We start from the raw sequence: 16691 nt of genomic DNA, 5'->3' as shown, positions 1-16691 counted from the left end.
CTCCCTCCCTCATTTCTGTCCTGAGGAGGGCCGCCAATTCCCAGGGAGCGATCTACCCACGCCAGCCCAACATAAACCACAAGCCCAGAGAGTAACTTGCGGGAGTCAGTCCGCAAGTTCAATTCAACCCCGTCATGGCTCTGCACAACCCCCAAGTCCGAAGTCTCCCACGACTCTTCCAAACCCTCAACATCTCCAAACAATGCATTCGCCCACTGCACCGCAAAGCCGCACCCTCTGTGCCGGCCCCAACCCCCTTCGTTCCGGACGTCCAAACCTTCCTCACTCTGATCGGCCGTGAAATGTCCAAGCACGCGAGCAAGATCTCCTCCTGGGAGCAACTCTTCGCCTCCAACTCCGACCAGCTCCGCGAACTAGGCATCGAACCCGCCCGGCAACGCCGATATCTCATGCGGAAGCGCGAGAAGTTCCGCAACGGCGTCTACGGACCCGGCGGTGACCTGGAACAAGTCGTGGACGGGGTGGCCCAATTGCGCGTTGTGGAAGTCCCCCGCGAGTCCGGCAGTGCAGCAGACGGAGCATCATCTGCAACATTGACGCCGGGAATGAAAAAGGCCATTGTGAACCTGGCACCCGATGTCACGGAATACAAGCACAGCGTGACGGCCGAGCTGAAGAAGTTTGCGCATATGAAGATCCACCGGGGTTCGAAGATTATGGGGCCGTTTCTACAGCCTATCAAGGGGTCTCATGGCTCTGCGGCGACGATCTCGGTTCAGGAGGGTATGTGGGAGGATAAGCGGGGAGTGAAGGTTGATGGTGGTGAGCGACGACGGGTTGAGGTTCGGGCGAAGAAGAGGCTCGAGGAGAGGAGGAAAGCGTAAGGGTTTGACTCGGATGGAATTGGCGTTTTCCTGCATATCTCTTGAGCCCTTCCTGATGGACTTGTGTGTTCTATTTGCAATGTACCATACTGCTATACTATCAACTATCTCATATTCAAGGGCTGTAATTGCCCCTTTCAGTTTGCTACCATTCCAGTTCGGGGAGTTATTCATTGAGTACCATCTTCGAAAGTACAGTCAAGAGAGCCTTTCCGTCTTATACAGCTAGATGGTCAGTCAGGATTGTCTGTCATACTTTCTCACCAGCTACTCGCTTTCAAACGTGAGATCGTCTTGAATCGTCTTCAATTAGATAGATATAATAACAGTCACGGTATCAACACAGAAGGGATAACGAAGATAGAAACCGCACAGCGCGATGAAGAGAAATACAAAGGTTTAGTGTACAAGGAGTACGATCGTTCCCAGGACGTCGAGAGTGGGAGGACGAGAGGCGATATCTATAAGAGAGGATGACCAACCTCAGGAGCAACCTCCTTTCTTCATGTCCCCACCACTCCGATGCGAAGAGGTCATTAAATGTAATAACAGGTAACCAAAGTTCTAGTGACTTTCTTTTGTAGGAGGTGCCGACTCGCGGGCTCCGTCTATTCCTTGGTGTTACGCTTCTCATAACGGACAAAGGACTTGCCCAGAGGCTTGGAGAACAGGGACTAGAGATAATGTTAGTTGAGGACTTTTTTTTTAATAAGTATACGACATGTTGTGCATGAATCACTTACCGAGTAGTCTGTCTCAGGAATGCCGGGGGCATCGGGGGGGGTTGGAGAACTTGAATTGCCTGACCAGGGCGGCCAAAATTGTGCCGAGCTGGACGTAGGCGAACTGCTCACCGATGCAGCGGTGACGACCGGCGCCGAAGGGCAGGTAAGGGCTGTTGGTACCCTTGCTCACCAGACCATAACCGTAATCGATCTTCTCGTCGTCCTCCTCATCCTCCTTGACGGCGTTGTCCTCGTCCCAGCGGTGGGGGTTCCACTTCAGAGGCTCGGGGAAGTACTCCTCTGACCGAGCAGTGACACCGGGGGAAGACAGGACGTTGTGGGAAGTGGGGATGACATAGGGGGTTCCCTCGACGGGCATGGGGTTCTTGACGGCGCGAATGATAGAGTGGATAGGAGCGTGGATGCGGAGGGTCTCCTTGATGACCTTGGAGTGCAAGTCGAGCTTCTGGAGGGTCTCGAAGGTCAGGTCAGGCAGATCCTTACCCAGAATACGGAGCTGCTCCTGGTAGAGTTCCTCAATGATCTCGGGGCAGGTGGCCAGGCGCAGAACAATCCAAGCAGCGGTCGAAGAGGACGAGTGCTGACCGGCCATCAACAAGGCGATCATCATGTGGGCGACCTCCTCATCAGGGACCGGGGTACCGTTCTTGTAGGTGCACGACATCAGGTTCCAGACCATATCCTCAGAGTCCTTCTTGCCACCAGCCTCACGACGCTTGCGAATGATATCCATGTAGGTCTCGGTCAACTTGCGCTGGGCAGCGTCACGCTTGCGGTTGTGAGGGAGCGGGGCCCAGGGCAGCATGAAGTTGATAGGGGCGAATCCCATGTCCAGGTCGTGGTACATCTCGGCGAAGGTAGAGTTGAATCGATCACGAACCTCCTTGCCCTGCAGGGAGCGCGACGCAGTGTAGATGGTGATTTCCGCAATGACCTTGGTAACGTCGAAGGTGCCCTTGGAGTCCTGGAAAGCGGGGGAGGTCTTGACAAAGTCATTGACCTCGTCGGTGATCAGGCGGACATAGGAGCGGAGCGCGTCAGAAGTGAGGCCGAACTTGACGAACTATATGTAGCCATTTTGGTTAGTACTCGGCGCGTAAAGATTTAGCAGTGGCGGATGGTTGCCTGTTCTCACCTTCTTCTGCTCCATCAATTTGGAGTTGGGGCAATCGTAGACGACATTGCTTCCAAAGACAGGAGTGGTCAGGGGCGAGTAAACCTCCTCGGCGCACACGTCACGCAGCTTGCCGTTCAGAATGAATTCATTGCCCTTAGTACCCAGGTACACGGTGGTCTTCTTGCCGAGGAGGACGAAGGTGAAAATGTCACCGTACTGCAAAGGAGAGGCATTAGAGCGCGTTCACTTCAAAGGAGTATAGAGGGAGTTTGCGCACCTTTTCACGGGCATTGAAGAAGAACTTGTACGGGTCAATACCATAACTGATGGTGCTGCCAACGAAGGGGAACCAGTGGAAAACGACGGGGGGCTCGTGAGGGTTCTTGAACAGGAGCTGGCGCAGGACATTGATCACGACGGACAAGGCGATGAATGACAATGCGCCGACCGAGACGAGTGTGTAAATGGACTGCGTCGAGCAATGCTCGCAGAACTTGTCGAGGAAACTGTTGAGGAGACCCATGGCGGACGGAGGCGATTAGGGGGTTCGAAGATCAAGTGGACAAGAGGAGAAAGGAATTCCCAAAGCCTTCAGGGGCGAGGCGACGGGGAAAAACAAGATAGAACCACGCGAACGGTAGCAGCTGGTTCCTCCGCAGTTCAAGAGGGAAAATTGGTGTAGTGGAAGAGTTGGCAGTTGTCCCAGGTGGAAGGGGGCGCAAAATAATTATCTCCGCGCTCATTCGGTGAGGACCCGCCAGTGGCCATTGGTCCCTCGTCCCATAGTCTGTTTCCCATGGTTCGATCAAGAATATTCTTGTACAATTGTGCACACTATAATAGACTATATCACATATTTCGCAGTTTGGTTGAACCTATTCCTTAATCCTCAATTCTTAAAGGACCTTTCTTGACTGGACAATCGAGTGCCTTCGACGGAAGTATGGGTTCATACAGAAAAAGGACTCCGATCTCCCGTCCAATAAGGATCGCGCAATCCCCAAATGGGCAGTTTATCACGCCACGTTGGTGGAGGCTTTTGACTCCCCGAATCTACACCCCTAAATGGTTACTTCAAACAGCACCCTACTATAGACTTTGTCAAGCTAGTTTTCGTACATTATATGGTAATCGGGGCTTGTGGTCAGTACACTGTTTATGATTCAACGTATGGCCACTCGGTTTGGAAATTATCGAAGATTGTGTACTAGACAACGGCAAGTATGGCACACACGGGGTCCAGAGCAACGGCATGCTCTGGCGTGTTGTAGAATGACCGTAGTAGGGCATACGAGAAGGGTAGAGGTGAAGTTGGAGGGCAAATAGCGGAACAAAGGGTTATCATTGTATTCTCCCTATTTGACAGAGGAAATATATCCATCTATGACGCTAGCCATGGCGCTAGCCATGGCGCTGAGCAAAGCGCAGTCTATGCTCTAGAGGGTCTTTCCCACTAGCGCGCAGTGGTGGCATGATGTAGGGTCCAAGCAATACTGTAGCAGTTTCACTACAATGATGTTGATTCGAGACGCTCATGGTACTATGAATATTGCATTCCTATCAACGCCAGACTGTAAAAGGACTCTACACTATACATTAAGAAAGCCCCTTTTGTGCCATACCAGTCCCTGTCCCCAAATAGTTACCTTCCTGAACCGCAAAGTAATACATACACAAAATTCACAAAATTCACACAATTCACCCCACTAGACCCCAGTCCAAGTAAGATGGAACCCTGACTAGTCATAAAGGGCAGGATCTCCAGCTTGGCCCAAATTCACAAAGTCCTTGGGATCACGATCACCGCGAGGAGAGGGTTCGCGGCGCGACGCTCTGGGCCGATTGTGCACTCGCTTCCCAGCCTCGTTCTTGTGGTAGACCTTGACTGGAGTGCTGCTGCCCTCGGCATGCTCGCTGAAGTGGACGTCATTAACACTACTCAGCATAGTGCGCTCACGCTCGACCTTGCGCTTGGAGAAGTCCAGCTTGTCAAGTGCTCCAGTGAGGCCATCTGTGCTGTCGTTCACGGTAGGATACTTTTGGGTAAGCCATGGATGTTCGAGACACTCATCCACCGTGATGCGTTTCTCAACGTCCACGGTGAGCATCTTGTCAATCAGGTCCAGAGCCGGGTCGCCAACAGAGTCCCAGTAAGGGGAGGGGTAGTCGAAACGACCCATCTTGATCTGCTGTGCCAGAGTGTAGGGGTTCTCCCGCGTGTACAATTCATCCGAAAAGGGCGGGAAGCCGCAGAGGCAGATGTAAAGTACCACACCCAGGGACCAGACATCCACAGCCTTGGTGTATCGTCGCCGGCGGGTCTCTTGCAAGATCTCTGGCGCGACATCTGTATCGATTAGTCTCGAGAACAATTCCCTCTCTTCTGCGTATCAATAGCTTTGAACTTACAACTAGGTGTACCGCAGCTATGGACAAGAAGTGTTAGCGCATGTCTACGGTTGGGATGAAATGAGAAATGGTCTGAAGTCTTACAGGGTTGTGGTGAATGAATCCTCCCCAATGATCTTAGCCAGACCGAAGTCGCCCAGCTTGACGGTCAGCTTCTTGTCCGAGACAAGAATATTCTCGGGCTTGATGTCCCGATGAACGATTCCTCGATCATGCTGAATTCGGGGGTTAGCACGAGTTCATTTGCTAGACAGTCCGGAACGGAGGAAAACACTTACCAGATACTTCAACCCCTCGAAGAGCTGACGGAACACATGGCGGGTTTCGGCCTCGCTGAGCTTCTGCTTGGTCACGATCAAGTTGAACAGCTCACCCTCCGGGGCTAGCTCCAAAATCAGATAGGCACCATCGGTCTCATCAAAGGTGTCCTTCAGGCAAAGCAAGTTTGGGTGATTCACACTCATCAGAAGAGCAATCTCTTGCTGTAATGCCTCATTCTGGGACTGGGATTTTTGTGAATCACCTGGCCGTTTCTCGAAACACTTGGCGGCATACTGCTTGCCCGTAGTTCGATCAGCACATAGGTACACCGTAGCAAAATGACCTTTGCCAAGCTGCTGAAGTCTTCGGTAATGGTGGCGGAAGCCACTGGCATCTCGCGTACGAGGGTAACGGAAGACAAATCGAGCCTCGTTCAGAATGGAGACTTCATCTCTATCTTCGAGCTCGCGAGACTTGTTACGGCCCACCAAGGCATCATTAACGAAGGTTCCGTTGCTGGAGAGATCCTCCAACATGGCAACCACATCGCCTTTGCGCTTCTCGGAGAAGAGAAGGAAATGCCGGTTCGAAATCGTTGGGCTGTTTATGACCAGATCTACACAGGGAAGAAGAAACATGTTAGTTGATCGTCATGCAAGTGCCAATGAACATGTGTTTACGAACCACACTCGGGATGACGGCCGAACAAGTAGCCGCCAGGGACGCGACCATTCCCTTGTTTGCGCGACTGGGACTTCTTGCTGGATTTATCATTGGCGGACTCATCACGCCCGTCACAACCATCTCGTTGCTTCAAGACGACGGCACCGCTCACACTGTCATCAAGCGGAATGAGGTATCCCCAAACTCCCTCCGCACTCTCGTCGTCCACCTCGTCTGCGTATGTCCGTGGGGGGTAAATGAACTGTGACAGGGCTTGCGTATCCCCTGGAGGCGACGAATAGGCCTGAGAGAAATCATTCGCTGGAGTTTGCTGACTGACATGTTGGTTCGGGCTGTCTGGAGGAGTGGCCGTGACTTCGTTACGGATATCCGTGGCCGTCGAGTTGCCGTGGGTCAGCGGAGTCGGTAGATAGTCATGGATAACCGGTGTCTCGAGGGGTTGGTGTTGTTGCTGACTTGAGATTCTCTGCGAGCGCCGGGGCTTCTTCAAATCCTGCGAATCGAGGTCCACGCTGTGCTGTCGGAGATGGAACAGACGGGGTCAGCCAAGCCGCAAGTCACGAACCACGTCGACGAATACTTACTCTGCCTCGTTTGAGCGAGCTTTTTTCACGAGGCGCCATCTTTCTCACTCATACCACACAGACCCCCGGTATTGGGAATTTGTCACAGGCCAATTAGCTGTGCCGTCTGGATGAGGCTTCCCGGGGCATGGACCGTCGGGGGTAGCCAGCGAGAATTCAGGAACTCGGCAGTATCGAGTCTTCACAGGTGAACTTCGGACGAATCGGAGTTCCTTGGGCCAAACAAAACCAATCTGAAGGGAAAGTGGGTTTGGGACGAGCGGGGGAAAGAAGAAACGGGGGAAGCTTTGGAGGCTCAAAGAAGCTACTTTTTCGAGGGTAGGAGGTCCTCAGCCGCCACCCGCCCCAAGTTGGACATGTCAACACGGTCTTATTTGCTATGTATCCAATTGGTAGGGATGTATATGGATCAATGTTATGGAATAATATATCGCCTAGATTAGGTATGCTAGTAGAAGATATCAATTTTTGACCCTGGTCAAGCCTGGTTGATCATGAATCTTTTTGATTACTAGTTATTTGTTTTCTCGTAGTTACTCAGAGCGGGTCAATTCCTCTATTGGACCAGGGGGGAACCAACCAACCAAGTATGGAATTAACTGCCTAGGTTCGCCGCGTCAACACGTGCCGTCTCCATTCCCCACGAATTCTAAGGAATCTCGAGTCCGACCGTGGTCACTTTCTCTCTCTCAACATCCCTAGACTGAAAGTGAGAATGGACGGGTAAGTGAAATCAATGAACCTGTTTCAGAGGAACTATACCATATGCTAATTAGAAACTCTGACGACCAGTCTCTCGGTCGGGATTCGACGCTCTGCATTCGAGAAGTTGGCGGCCTTGGCCGTCAAGTCTCCCGGCAATGACGACGGTTCGGACCTGGCGCGCCTGGCCAAACAGACTCGACTGGCCCGTCAGCCCGATGGAGCTCTCAATGGAGTATTGAAAGAGCAAGCTCCGACTTCTCGAGTTCCAATGGTATGCATATACCCACGACTGCATGCTGTTGCGGGGTGATCGTATACTAATACCAAGATCTATACATAGGGGATTCGTGAACTCGATGTCTTGCTCGCCCTATGCAAGGCCGCCTCCTCCGTGAACGATCCCGAACATGCCAATCGTCTGGTCTCCCAATTGTCTCGATACTTGCCAGAGTCCCCTACTCAGCTGTTTCGCCCATCACCGTTCCTCCACCAGGTTAAGCCGTCACCGTGGGAGATTCTCTCTCACAGTCTGACTACGGCACTTTTGTCCTTGGCCACCGAGTTTTCATCATTGCGCAAAGTGGCCCTCAACGCGGTCAGCGGATACCTGAAGAACTGCTCCGATGCGGTCAATGCGGTCACCCCGTTTCAATACTCCTCATCCGAAGCGGGCGGACGGGGTGTTGTCCACGAATCGATCGCTGTCTTGTCAATTGCGGTGTCGCTGGTTGGATTCCTGGAGGCATCCGCCAAGTATACTGTTATCTGGACTGCCGGAGAGAAGTTGCAAATCATCGATCTGTTGCGATCAATGCTTTCTGAGTCGTTCATGATTGCCGTTGAAACTGCTTCGTCGACTGTTCGTAATGCCAGCCACTCGGACGCCTCCATCAAGGATTGGAGAAAGTACACGAGGCGGTATGCAGCCCATGGGCGCCCATTGGGTGCCATGCTGGTTCAAGAGGGCTTCATGCGCTTCGTCAAGTCATGCGCCGCATCCTTGATCGGATCCCAGAATCTGTCGGATGACCAGCTTTTGGATGAATACATGGCTGGGGTTGGCATTGCCAAGAGTTACGATGAAGCCGACATCGCTCTGATCGAACGCGTTACGGACCTCATTAGCGAGGAGATCAACCTGCTGGAGGATGGATCAGATTATCTGCAAGTTGGGTCTCCCTCTCAGCAGCGACTGGCCTTTTCCGTGAAGGGCCATGCTCTGGTTGGATTCTTGAACTGCGTTGTTCTCGGTGAAGATGCTGCTAATAATGATGTCCTTTTGTCCTGGCTTGAGACTACTGTGGGTGACCCTCAACAGATGGCGTGTGACGAGCTGGCAATCACTGCGCTCAAGTGCACGGCAATTCTCGCCAGAATGTCTTCAAATGGAGCCACGCTGGGACGACGCTGCTTGTTGAAATATTTGGTCCACGGTCGCGCATCAAAGGGCTCTGTTGTTGCTGTGGCCTCTCGATGCCTTGCCCAAATTTTGAGTATTCTCTCCGAGGATTCCGTGATTGCGACATTGTACTCTCTGGGCAATTCACTGAGCCCCGGCCCCAAGGGTGACCAAGCAAATCAAGATCATGTCCTGGTCGATTCCACTGGGATTACAGGAAACCTGGTCGCTTATGCGCATGCAGGCAATGCAAGCCAAGCAACACTCTCGGCTCTTGGCGAGGAAGAGACCTTGACCAACCGAAATATCGTCCATGCTATTGTGATCATTGCGACCAGCTGCAATGATGATAAGATCAGCGCACTCGCACAGTCGATGCTTCTACAAAAGGTCGGCAAGATCAATGTCTCAGTGGACGCTTTCATCATCCAGGAAGCGGCTGTCCTTGCATTGAGTAGCGGACAGCCTGAGTTCCTGCTGCTGCTGAAGTTCTACAACCGCATTTACCTTGACGGAGTTCACAAGGGTCTTGATATGATTACCGATGCTGTTCAGTGTGCCATGTCGTATCTCTCTGCAACCCTAGACGGCAACTCTCCACTTCACAGACTTTACCTGACCCATCTGCTGGAGAGTGTTGTCAACAAGGGAGATGTCCCTGATGTGGGTGAGTCCGAACGCCATAGGGAGGTTGTCTTCGCCCATGGCGACATCACGCCCCTCTTGAAACCCCTGGCACTGCTTGTATCTTCAAAGAAGGCAACCATGGAGACTTGCAATTTGACTTTGGGCTATGATGAGGCCATCTGCTCGTTGTTCCGTGATGCCTGGTTCAACATCGCCATTCATGGAATTTCGCTCAACTCCAGCATTTATCACAAGCATCTCAAGGAACTGAGTCTCCTCGCGAGCCACTCCCCACCATTGGTTGCAGAGGAGCGTATGGAGTCTCTTGAGAGTGACGTCGAGCTCAACACGGTGCTCAGGAGGGGCACGGGACCACAGCGTGTTCTAGAGCAGAAACGCTCGCTGATTGCGGAGCTACCCGGTCGGGAGTCTGACATCAAGCGCTTGGATTACCCCAGATCGGTGTTTCTCAATGCTGTCTTGCTGGTTGAAACTCTCCGCTCGGCATCTGGTGACTGCACTAAGGTTCTTAATTACTTCCGGGATCCAGCCGTGGCTGCTCCCGAGATGGTCATTTGCATGAATGCCGTTGCAGACAAGGTTGTAACCTGCTATCTCTCGCGCACGCTTTCTGGGGAGTTTGATGAGTTCTCGGCGCCCTACCTTGCGAAGCAGCTGGCCAACTTCCTCACAGCTTGCTGCCATCGCATCGAGAGAATTCAACACATCGCGACGCAATGCACCGACAAGATCATTCGTGAATGCCCTTCTGCTCTCTGCGAGAAGCATTCGCTCTTTGCTTTACTCGAGATTTTGACCGTGATGTGGTTATCATGCCTCCAAGGGGAGCTTGATGAATTCGAGTGGAAGCCAACACTGGTTTCTCCGATGGGCATTGTCAAAGTAGACTTGCCTGATAATTATGCTCTGCGAAAGGCCACATTGAACCGTTTCCTAGAGCGAGCTAGAACATGGGTTACCACAGTCTTGAACATCGCCCCATTGGACATCAAGGGATTGCTTCAGGTACGTGGAGTTTAACGTTCTAATATGCGAATCAGCACTCACATCTATATCAGACATATCTCTCTGAGTACGATGACGATGGTGGCTATGGCCATATCTCATTGGGTCGCTCCTTCGCTCTTGAGATGGGTTCCCTTATTCCCCGTAGCGACCCTCGTCTGGGTAAGTTCTTCTCTGACCCGGAGGTACTCTCTAATCCGCTTGTCTAACATGTTGAACAGGTTCCATTGATAGCCATGAGAGTGAAGTTAATGTCGCTTCCGACTTTATGGCGCTCTATACCACACGACAGAAGTACCGCCGTCCAGATATCTCGTTGCTTGACAATGCAGATGGCCTTAACTTTGGAATTGGCGGTTGGTCAACTAGTCCTATCTCTCATCAATGTCTATACTGACCCGCTGCAATTTCTAGGCCGCAAGTCCGAATCGGACTTCTCAACCGAGTCTGCTAACGCTCTTGAATACTCCCTGGCTCGCCTTTACGGACGTAGCATGAAGGGAGACGAAATTCCTCTCGGAGAAGTGAGAGATGCTCTGCGGCAAGCTGCGCGTTTGATCTGCAGCAGTAGCAACCCTCGACTCTCTGTTGTTCACTACTTGGTGGCTTTGCCCTTCCAGATCTTCACCAAGGATACAATCAAGCTGGGCGTCTCTTTGTGGCTTGGTGTGATCCACGAGAACCCAAGCGTCGAGCCGCGCATCCTGGCACATGTAGTCGAGGCATGGGACAAGAGCATCCAGAGACGCCAAGGCCTGTTTGACCCGACTTTCGAGTATGAAATTTATTTCCCCCCTTGTTCGTGCTCAACAATTTCTAACATCTTGCTTTAGTTACTTGGATCCGCTGCAGACCAAGATCGAGTTGCTGCCTACAGACAAAGCATCTATGCTGAGGAAGCAACAGGAAGCGCAGGACACACTCTCGCCACACTTGCGTGTGCTTCAGTTCTTTGAGAGCCACTTCAGTGCTGTGCGCCTAGGCAATCTCCAGGACCAGCAGTTGTTCTGTCGCCTGATTAACAACACGCTCGTGGCGCTCACTAAAACGAAGGGTCATCCTTTGGCGAGGGAGATTCACTTCCGCATCGTTCTCTTTGGCTTGCGCATCTTGCAGCATCTAAGCCCACGTAATGGTGCCGCCACCTGGAAGCTCAAGGACCAGATTTTGTCTGCTGCACTAAGCTGGTTCAAGCATGCACCAAGGTATGTGTTCTTTTCGAGAACACTATTAACGAGACGGGAACATTTCGCTAACTCGCTTAGATGGTCATTCGGTGGTAATCGCTTGCAGATCAAGGCCGAAGACAAGGTTTTCAGCGACGTGCTTTCCGCTCTGCGGAATGTTGCAGACATTGCTACCCAGGTCCAGGGATCGTACAAGTCCTTGCAATCTAAGCAAGAACTGACCCAGATCCTCATCGAGAATGAGAGAACCCGTCTTCGAGTTTGGCTGTTCCCTCTGGAGCCTGAGCGAAAGCACCACATTCCCGGAATTGGCGGCTCCAAGAACTCCACAGATGTAAGCTCTCCCAGTTTCCATTTATCTAACATTTACGAATCGAGAGACGCTGACACGAAAAAATAGGCTGTTACGGCGTATCTCCGACTTGCGTGGGCTGAGAGCCCGGGTCTTGCCATTCAGCTTGCTTCGCGTTTCCCATCGATCAAGATGCAGACCGAGATTCGGTGGTTGATCCTCAATTTCCCTGAGAAGGCTGTCCATGAGCCGAGCGCTTTGGAAATCATGTTTGACTCCTCCCTGCAGCCTGATGTCAACTTCCAGCTCAAGGTTAGTATCCGAACGGATCTATGCGATGATGTATCTCGACTTGCTGACAGTGATTTAGTATCTGTTGTACTGGGCGCCAGTCAACCCAACAGAAGCGATCACCTACTTCCTTCCTGCATATGGGAATCATCCATTCATTCTTCAGTATGCCATGCGGGCCCTGGAGAGCCATTCTATGGATATTCGTTTCTACTTTGTGCCACAGCTGGTCCAGGCTCTTCGATACGATGCTTTGGGTTATGTTGAACGCTATACCCTTGAAACAGCGAAGCAATCCCAGCTGTTCGCTCATCAAGTGATCTGGAACATGAAGGCCAACTCCTACAAGGACGAGGACTCGCAAGTGGTAAGTGTCTACTATGCCTCTCATATTTCATTAGTCGTGATCTAACTCTCAAAACCTACAGCCGGATCCGATTAAGCCAACACTGGATCGATTCCTCGAGGCCCTGATCTCAAGTTTCACGATTGAAGAGCGTGACTTTTACGAGCGAGAATTCTCCTTCTTCAATGAAATCACCGGCATATCTGGTAAGCTCCGTCCGTATATCAAGCGGAGCAAGCCCGAGAAGAAGCAAAAGATTGAAGAGGAACTGCGCAAGATCAAGGTCGAGGTCGGCGTGTACCTGCCCAGTAATCCCGACGGTGTGGTCGTCGGAATCGACCGCAAGTCCGGAAAGCCTTTGCAGAGTCACGCCAAGGCACCGTACATGGCAACCTTCCGAATCCAAAAGACCCGGCCTCGTCTCGAAGGCAAGGGTGATGCGGCCAAGGCTGTCGTCGTTAACGGGACTGAACAGCGCCAGCTGGGGTCTCGTCAAGGCGAGCAAGACCAGGAGACTTACGAAGTTTGGCAGTCGGCTATCTTCAAGGTCGGCGACGACTGTCGTCAGGATATGCTTGCCCTGCAGATGATTGCAGCCTTCCGTAGCATCTTCTCCAACGTCGGACTGGACGTCTGGGTATTCCCATACCGGGTGACCTCGACCGCGCCAGGCTGCGGTGTGATCGACGTCCTGCCGAACTCAATCTCCCGAGACATGCTCGGCCGCGAGGCCGTCAACGGATTATACGATTACTTCGTCTCCAAATACGGCGGCGAAGACTCAATCCGCTTCCAAGAAGCCCGCACAAACTTCGTCAAGAGTATGGCCGCATACTCCGTCATCTCCTATCTCCTCCAATTCAAGGACCGACACAACGGCAACATCATGGTCGACGACGCAGGACATATCATCCACATCGATTTCGGATTCTGCTTCGACATCGCCCCCGGCGGTGTCCGCTTCGAGCGCGCCCCTTTCAAGTTAACCTCCGAAATGGTCGCAGTCATGAGCGGCACCCACAACCCCGCGCACCATCCTAGCGGGACGTCCGGAATTAGCCTTCCAGGCAGCAACTCGCATAACCCGACGACCACACAGCCGTACCGGTGGTTCGAGTCGCTTGTGGTCAAGGCGTTCCTTGCTTCGCGGCCGTACTGCACGAAGCTGGCGCATATTGTCTCGCTGATGCTGGATAGTGGACTTCCGTGCTTCAAACCTGAGACACTGAAGAACTTCCGGGATCGATTTGTGTTGGAGAAGAGCGAGCGCGATGCTGCGGAGTACATGCGTGAATTGGTGCGCAAGTCGTACATGAGCGTGTCGACTAAGGGATATGATCAGTTCCAGCTTATGACAAACGGTATCCCATACTAATTGGGTCTGATTTGCCTTGGTTATGGCGGTTTAAGCTTTGCTGTTGGCCGTTTTGTCTTCACTGTTTGTGACATCCGTTCAAGTATGATTTGCTTTTTTCTTCTCACCATTTATGGTCTAATAATATTTCAATGAATATGGATCCGCCTTATCATAAGCTTCTTTTTTAGTATGAGCCAGAAAAACATAATACACGTGCCAAAATCAAGTCCTGAATCGCTTAAAAAAATAAAAGTTCATAGCTCATGCATGTCTCACTTGGAGGCCTGGACAGCCAGAGATCGTAGATAACGTCGTGTCTGAAACTTTCCCAGCCCTTCAAGTCAATATCAAATAGTCGATAGCGGCCGGTCATCCACCAGGCGGACTCAGTTAAACCAGCTCCTTCTGTGTGATCCCATCGATTGTCAATTTGGCACCGACTGTACCAATCACCGCGACACCCCGGGGCACCTTGACATCACGAATCTTGAAGCAGCCAAAGACAACCATTCTCGTCAGAGCCGGGCAGCATCGGAAGATGCACTGCGCCAAGTAGTCATCCACCACGCCATTAAACGAAATATCCAAATACTTCAGCTCTGGGTAACGCTTGTTCTCGCCAAAGACTGTTTCGTATGCTGCGTGTGAGATGTGGCGGCAAGAGGCGACGTTCAAACTTTGGAGTCTGGCACCTGAGTGCTCCATCAATGCGATGAAGCTGTTTGATGCGAGGCCGACGGGCTCGGGTGGGCCACCGGGATTCGCCATATCCACGTCGCGTACACGGTGGAAATCTGCGAATGTCAGGGGAGGATTGGGCCATTCGTGGAAAAGATCGGATAGAGCTTTGTCTGTGAATTCTGCGTTTATGGCAAGACGAAGCTTGGTCAGACGTCGACATTTCTGCCGTATTAGCTGGAGCAGCCTGTCATCTGCAAAGTAAAATTCTTCCAAGGATAGGGATCGTAGATTGGAACCGAGCTCAGTGATAATCTGGAGAAGAGGCTCGGGGGTCGTTTCCTGACTGATATGCAATGATAGGTGCTCCAGGGTCTTCATCGTAGAGATTGCTTCCAGTGCTTTGTCACCAATCTTGTTGAGATGCTTCAACTTCAGACGCTGAAGTTGTGTGCAGTTCTTGGCCATGACTTCGGCTGTCTCGTCATCAAAGGCGGAATCAAGGTTCCACAGTTTTAGGCTCCGAAGTCGCGGACCCAGCCGAGTGAAAAGCTCCCGCCAGACTTCGTCTGTCACCAAATTTGGTGAATCTAGATGTAAGTCTTGAATGTTCATATCTCGGTCCATCATGTATTGGAAAATGCGATCCTTCATTGGGGTGACGAATCGCAAGTTGAGTCGAGTGAGATTTGGCATGGTGGCGAGGATCTTATGGTAGTCATCGGTACCAAGCTCTGTACTTCGCGTCAGAATTCGACTCAAAGGGTGAAAGCTTTGATATAGTTATTCATGATCAGTGGTACGTACTAGCACAATCGTAAATGTCAATCTCCTTGTTCTGCGGGCGTAGAAAAAGATCCAAAGTCGTGGAGGTGATCGCTCGTCTTCGAGCCAAAATCTGGCTGAGGCGTTGCATCACTGGTGGCGGAAGGTCGCCAAACTCTTCCACATCGGAGATGTTTTCCGCCACTTTCTATCAGGAGAATTAGCATCCATTGCCATAGCAGAAGGGCAAAATCTTTCTCGAGCATACCTTGATGCAGGTCTCTAGTAGACTCTGAGCGCCCTGGGAAACCAGTCCATCCAGCAGATCAGCTTGATTTTGGCGCCGCCTAATTCCAGGTGTGGGCTTCTTAGGTGAAGCCTTCTTGTTGTCCCCGTCGACATGCTTCTTGGAGCATTCTGCGCAGAGGAGGCCTCCATCGGGGCCCGCCTTGCTGTAGGGGGTGACAGTGAACCGCTTGCCACAGACTTCGCAGTTTTCTAGTTGTCCGGGAACCGGCCGCTCTTTCTCGTCCACCATCTCGTTGGCCAGAGCATCATCGTCATCGTCCGGTTCTCCAACCCGACGAGCCTTGCGGCGGGCGAACTCCTTGCTCTTCTTAATCTTTTCAATGGCTTGTTGGCGTTTGCGCTTCTTTGCCTTGTCCTCTGGCGAGTCCGGCTCTGGTGTTGGCTCATATTCGGGCTCTTCCATGTCAACGTCGCCATCTTCCTCTTCGTTTGTAGCCTGGCGGGCAGCGTCTGCCACTCGTCGGTCGTAGTCATCGCGAATCTGGGCGGCGGAGATATTGTTTGACTGTAGCGAAAAGAACAGAATTAGCCAATGAAGACCGATGAACCAGTAGATAAGTGTCGACCGGTGCACATACAGCAAGGAAATCCGTCAGTGCAGATCGCCTAAAAAGTGATCAATTAGTTGAATGCAAATACTGGAGTTTATGGAGTCGGGAATATGAGGTCATACGGGCCGCGAATATTACTAGCCTGTCTTCGGCTCGCCCTGCAACAAAGTATTAGTACCTCAGTCATCCAGAAAATCGAGGGGTAGCATACATCTTGACCGTAAGGAGAGCAGTGAAGGTGAAGGTGAGAGTACCAGAGAGTGTTGTTGATAATATCGATGAGAGAGTACAGTAGTTGGGCAGTTGCGATTGGAGCGCAGGTCACGGGATCGCGACAGTTTCGCGTTGCACTTAACGCGAGTCTCGTTGTTTCTTATCGACAGATAAGTGGATAAAGTGGCGACGGACTGGCAACTCGATCTCTCGATTTCGCGATCGGGGGATGGAAGAATATCAAAAAGAGAGAGAGAATTAAAAGGGTACTGGAATGAGGCAAATCCTTTTCCGATAGT

The 16691-nt window shown here is 51.8% G+C and overlaps 5 protein-coding genes across 5 annotated transcripts; 2 read left to right on the top strand and 3 right to left on the bottom strand.

Annotated features, from left to right (window-relative positions):
* Positions 1 to 134: 134 nt before the first annotated feature.
* Positions 135 to 845, top strand: N7473_012868 (mitochondrial 37S ribosomal protein mS41; the record flags this gene model as incomplete). The annotated part of the gene is made up of 1 exon (XM_057158807.1): positions 135 to 845. One exon carries the CDS (start codon positions 135 to 137, stop codon positions 843 to 845), a length of 711 nt encoding a protein of 236 aa, XP_057002761.1.
* Positions 846 to 1136: 291 nt separating this feature from the next.
* N7473_012867 (cytochrome P450) lies at positions 1137 to 3406 on the bottom strand. Its single transcript, XM_057158806.1, has 5 exons — positions 2986 to 3406; positions 2727 to 2924; positions 1700 to 2654; positions 1589 to 1647; positions 1137 to 1519 (listed from the first exon to the last, which is right to left on the bottom strand). The coding sequence occupies exons 1-5, from the start codon at positions 3229 to 3231 to the stop codon at positions 1454 to 1456; spliced, it is 1524 nt and encodes a 507-aa protein (XP_057002760.1). The 5' UTR covers positions 3232 to 3406; the 3' UTR covers positions 1137 to 1453.
* A 1041-nt stretch (positions 3407 to 4447) lies between these two features.
* Positions 4448 to 6685, bottom strand: N7473_012866 (uncharacterized protein; the record flags this gene model as incomplete). Its single annotated transcript, XM_057158805.1, has 6 exons — positions 4448 to 5055; positions 5118 to 5134; positions 5202 to 5332; positions 5396 to 5994; positions 6063 to 6579; positions 6647 to 6685. 6 exons carry the CDS (start codon positions 6683 to 6685, stop codon positions 4448 to 4450), a joined length of 1911 nt encoding a protein of 636 aa, XP_057002759.1.
* A 676-nt stretch (positions 6686 to 7361) lies between these two features.
* stt4 (1-phosphatidylinositol 4-kinase STT4) lies at positions 7362 to 13894 on the top strand (the record flags this gene model as incomplete). Its single annotated transcript, XM_057158804.1, has 11 exons — positions 7362 to 7369; positions 7439 to 7622; positions 7692 to 10403; positions 10457 to 10565; positions 10625 to 10759; positions 10818 to 11178; positions 11237 to 11608; positions 11669 to 11924; positions 11991 to 12194; positions 12253 to 12540; positions 12602 to 13894. 11 exons carry the CDS (start codon positions 7362 to 7364, stop codon positions 13892 to 13894), a joined length of 5922 nt encoding a protein of 1973 aa, XP_057002758.1.
* A 129-nt stretch (positions 13895 to 14023) lies between these two features.
* Positions 14024 to 16417, bottom strand: rad7 (uncharacterized protein). The gene is made up of 6 exons (XM_057158803.1): positions 16391 to 16417; positions 16302 to 16337; positions 16207 to 16234; positions 15588 to 16133; positions 15362 to 15527; positions 14024 to 15288 (listed from the first exon to the last, which is right to left on the bottom strand). Coding segments are annotated over exons 1-6 (1800 nt in total). The 5' UTR covers positions 16393 to 16417; the 3' UTR covers positions 14024 to 14266.
* Positions 16418 to 16691: the final 274 nt, after the last annotated feature.

The sequence above is a fragment of the Penicillium subrubescens genome (assembly GCF_028828155.1).
Source record: "Penicillium subrubescens strain IBT 31985 chromosome Unknown utg000011l_segment0_segment0, whole genome shotgun sequence".
NCBI lineage: Eukaryota > Fungi > Ascomycota > Eurotiomycetes > Eurotiales > Aspergillaceae > Penicillium > Penicillium subrubescens.
This window is presented reverse-complemented; position numbering and strand designations above follow the sequence as displayed.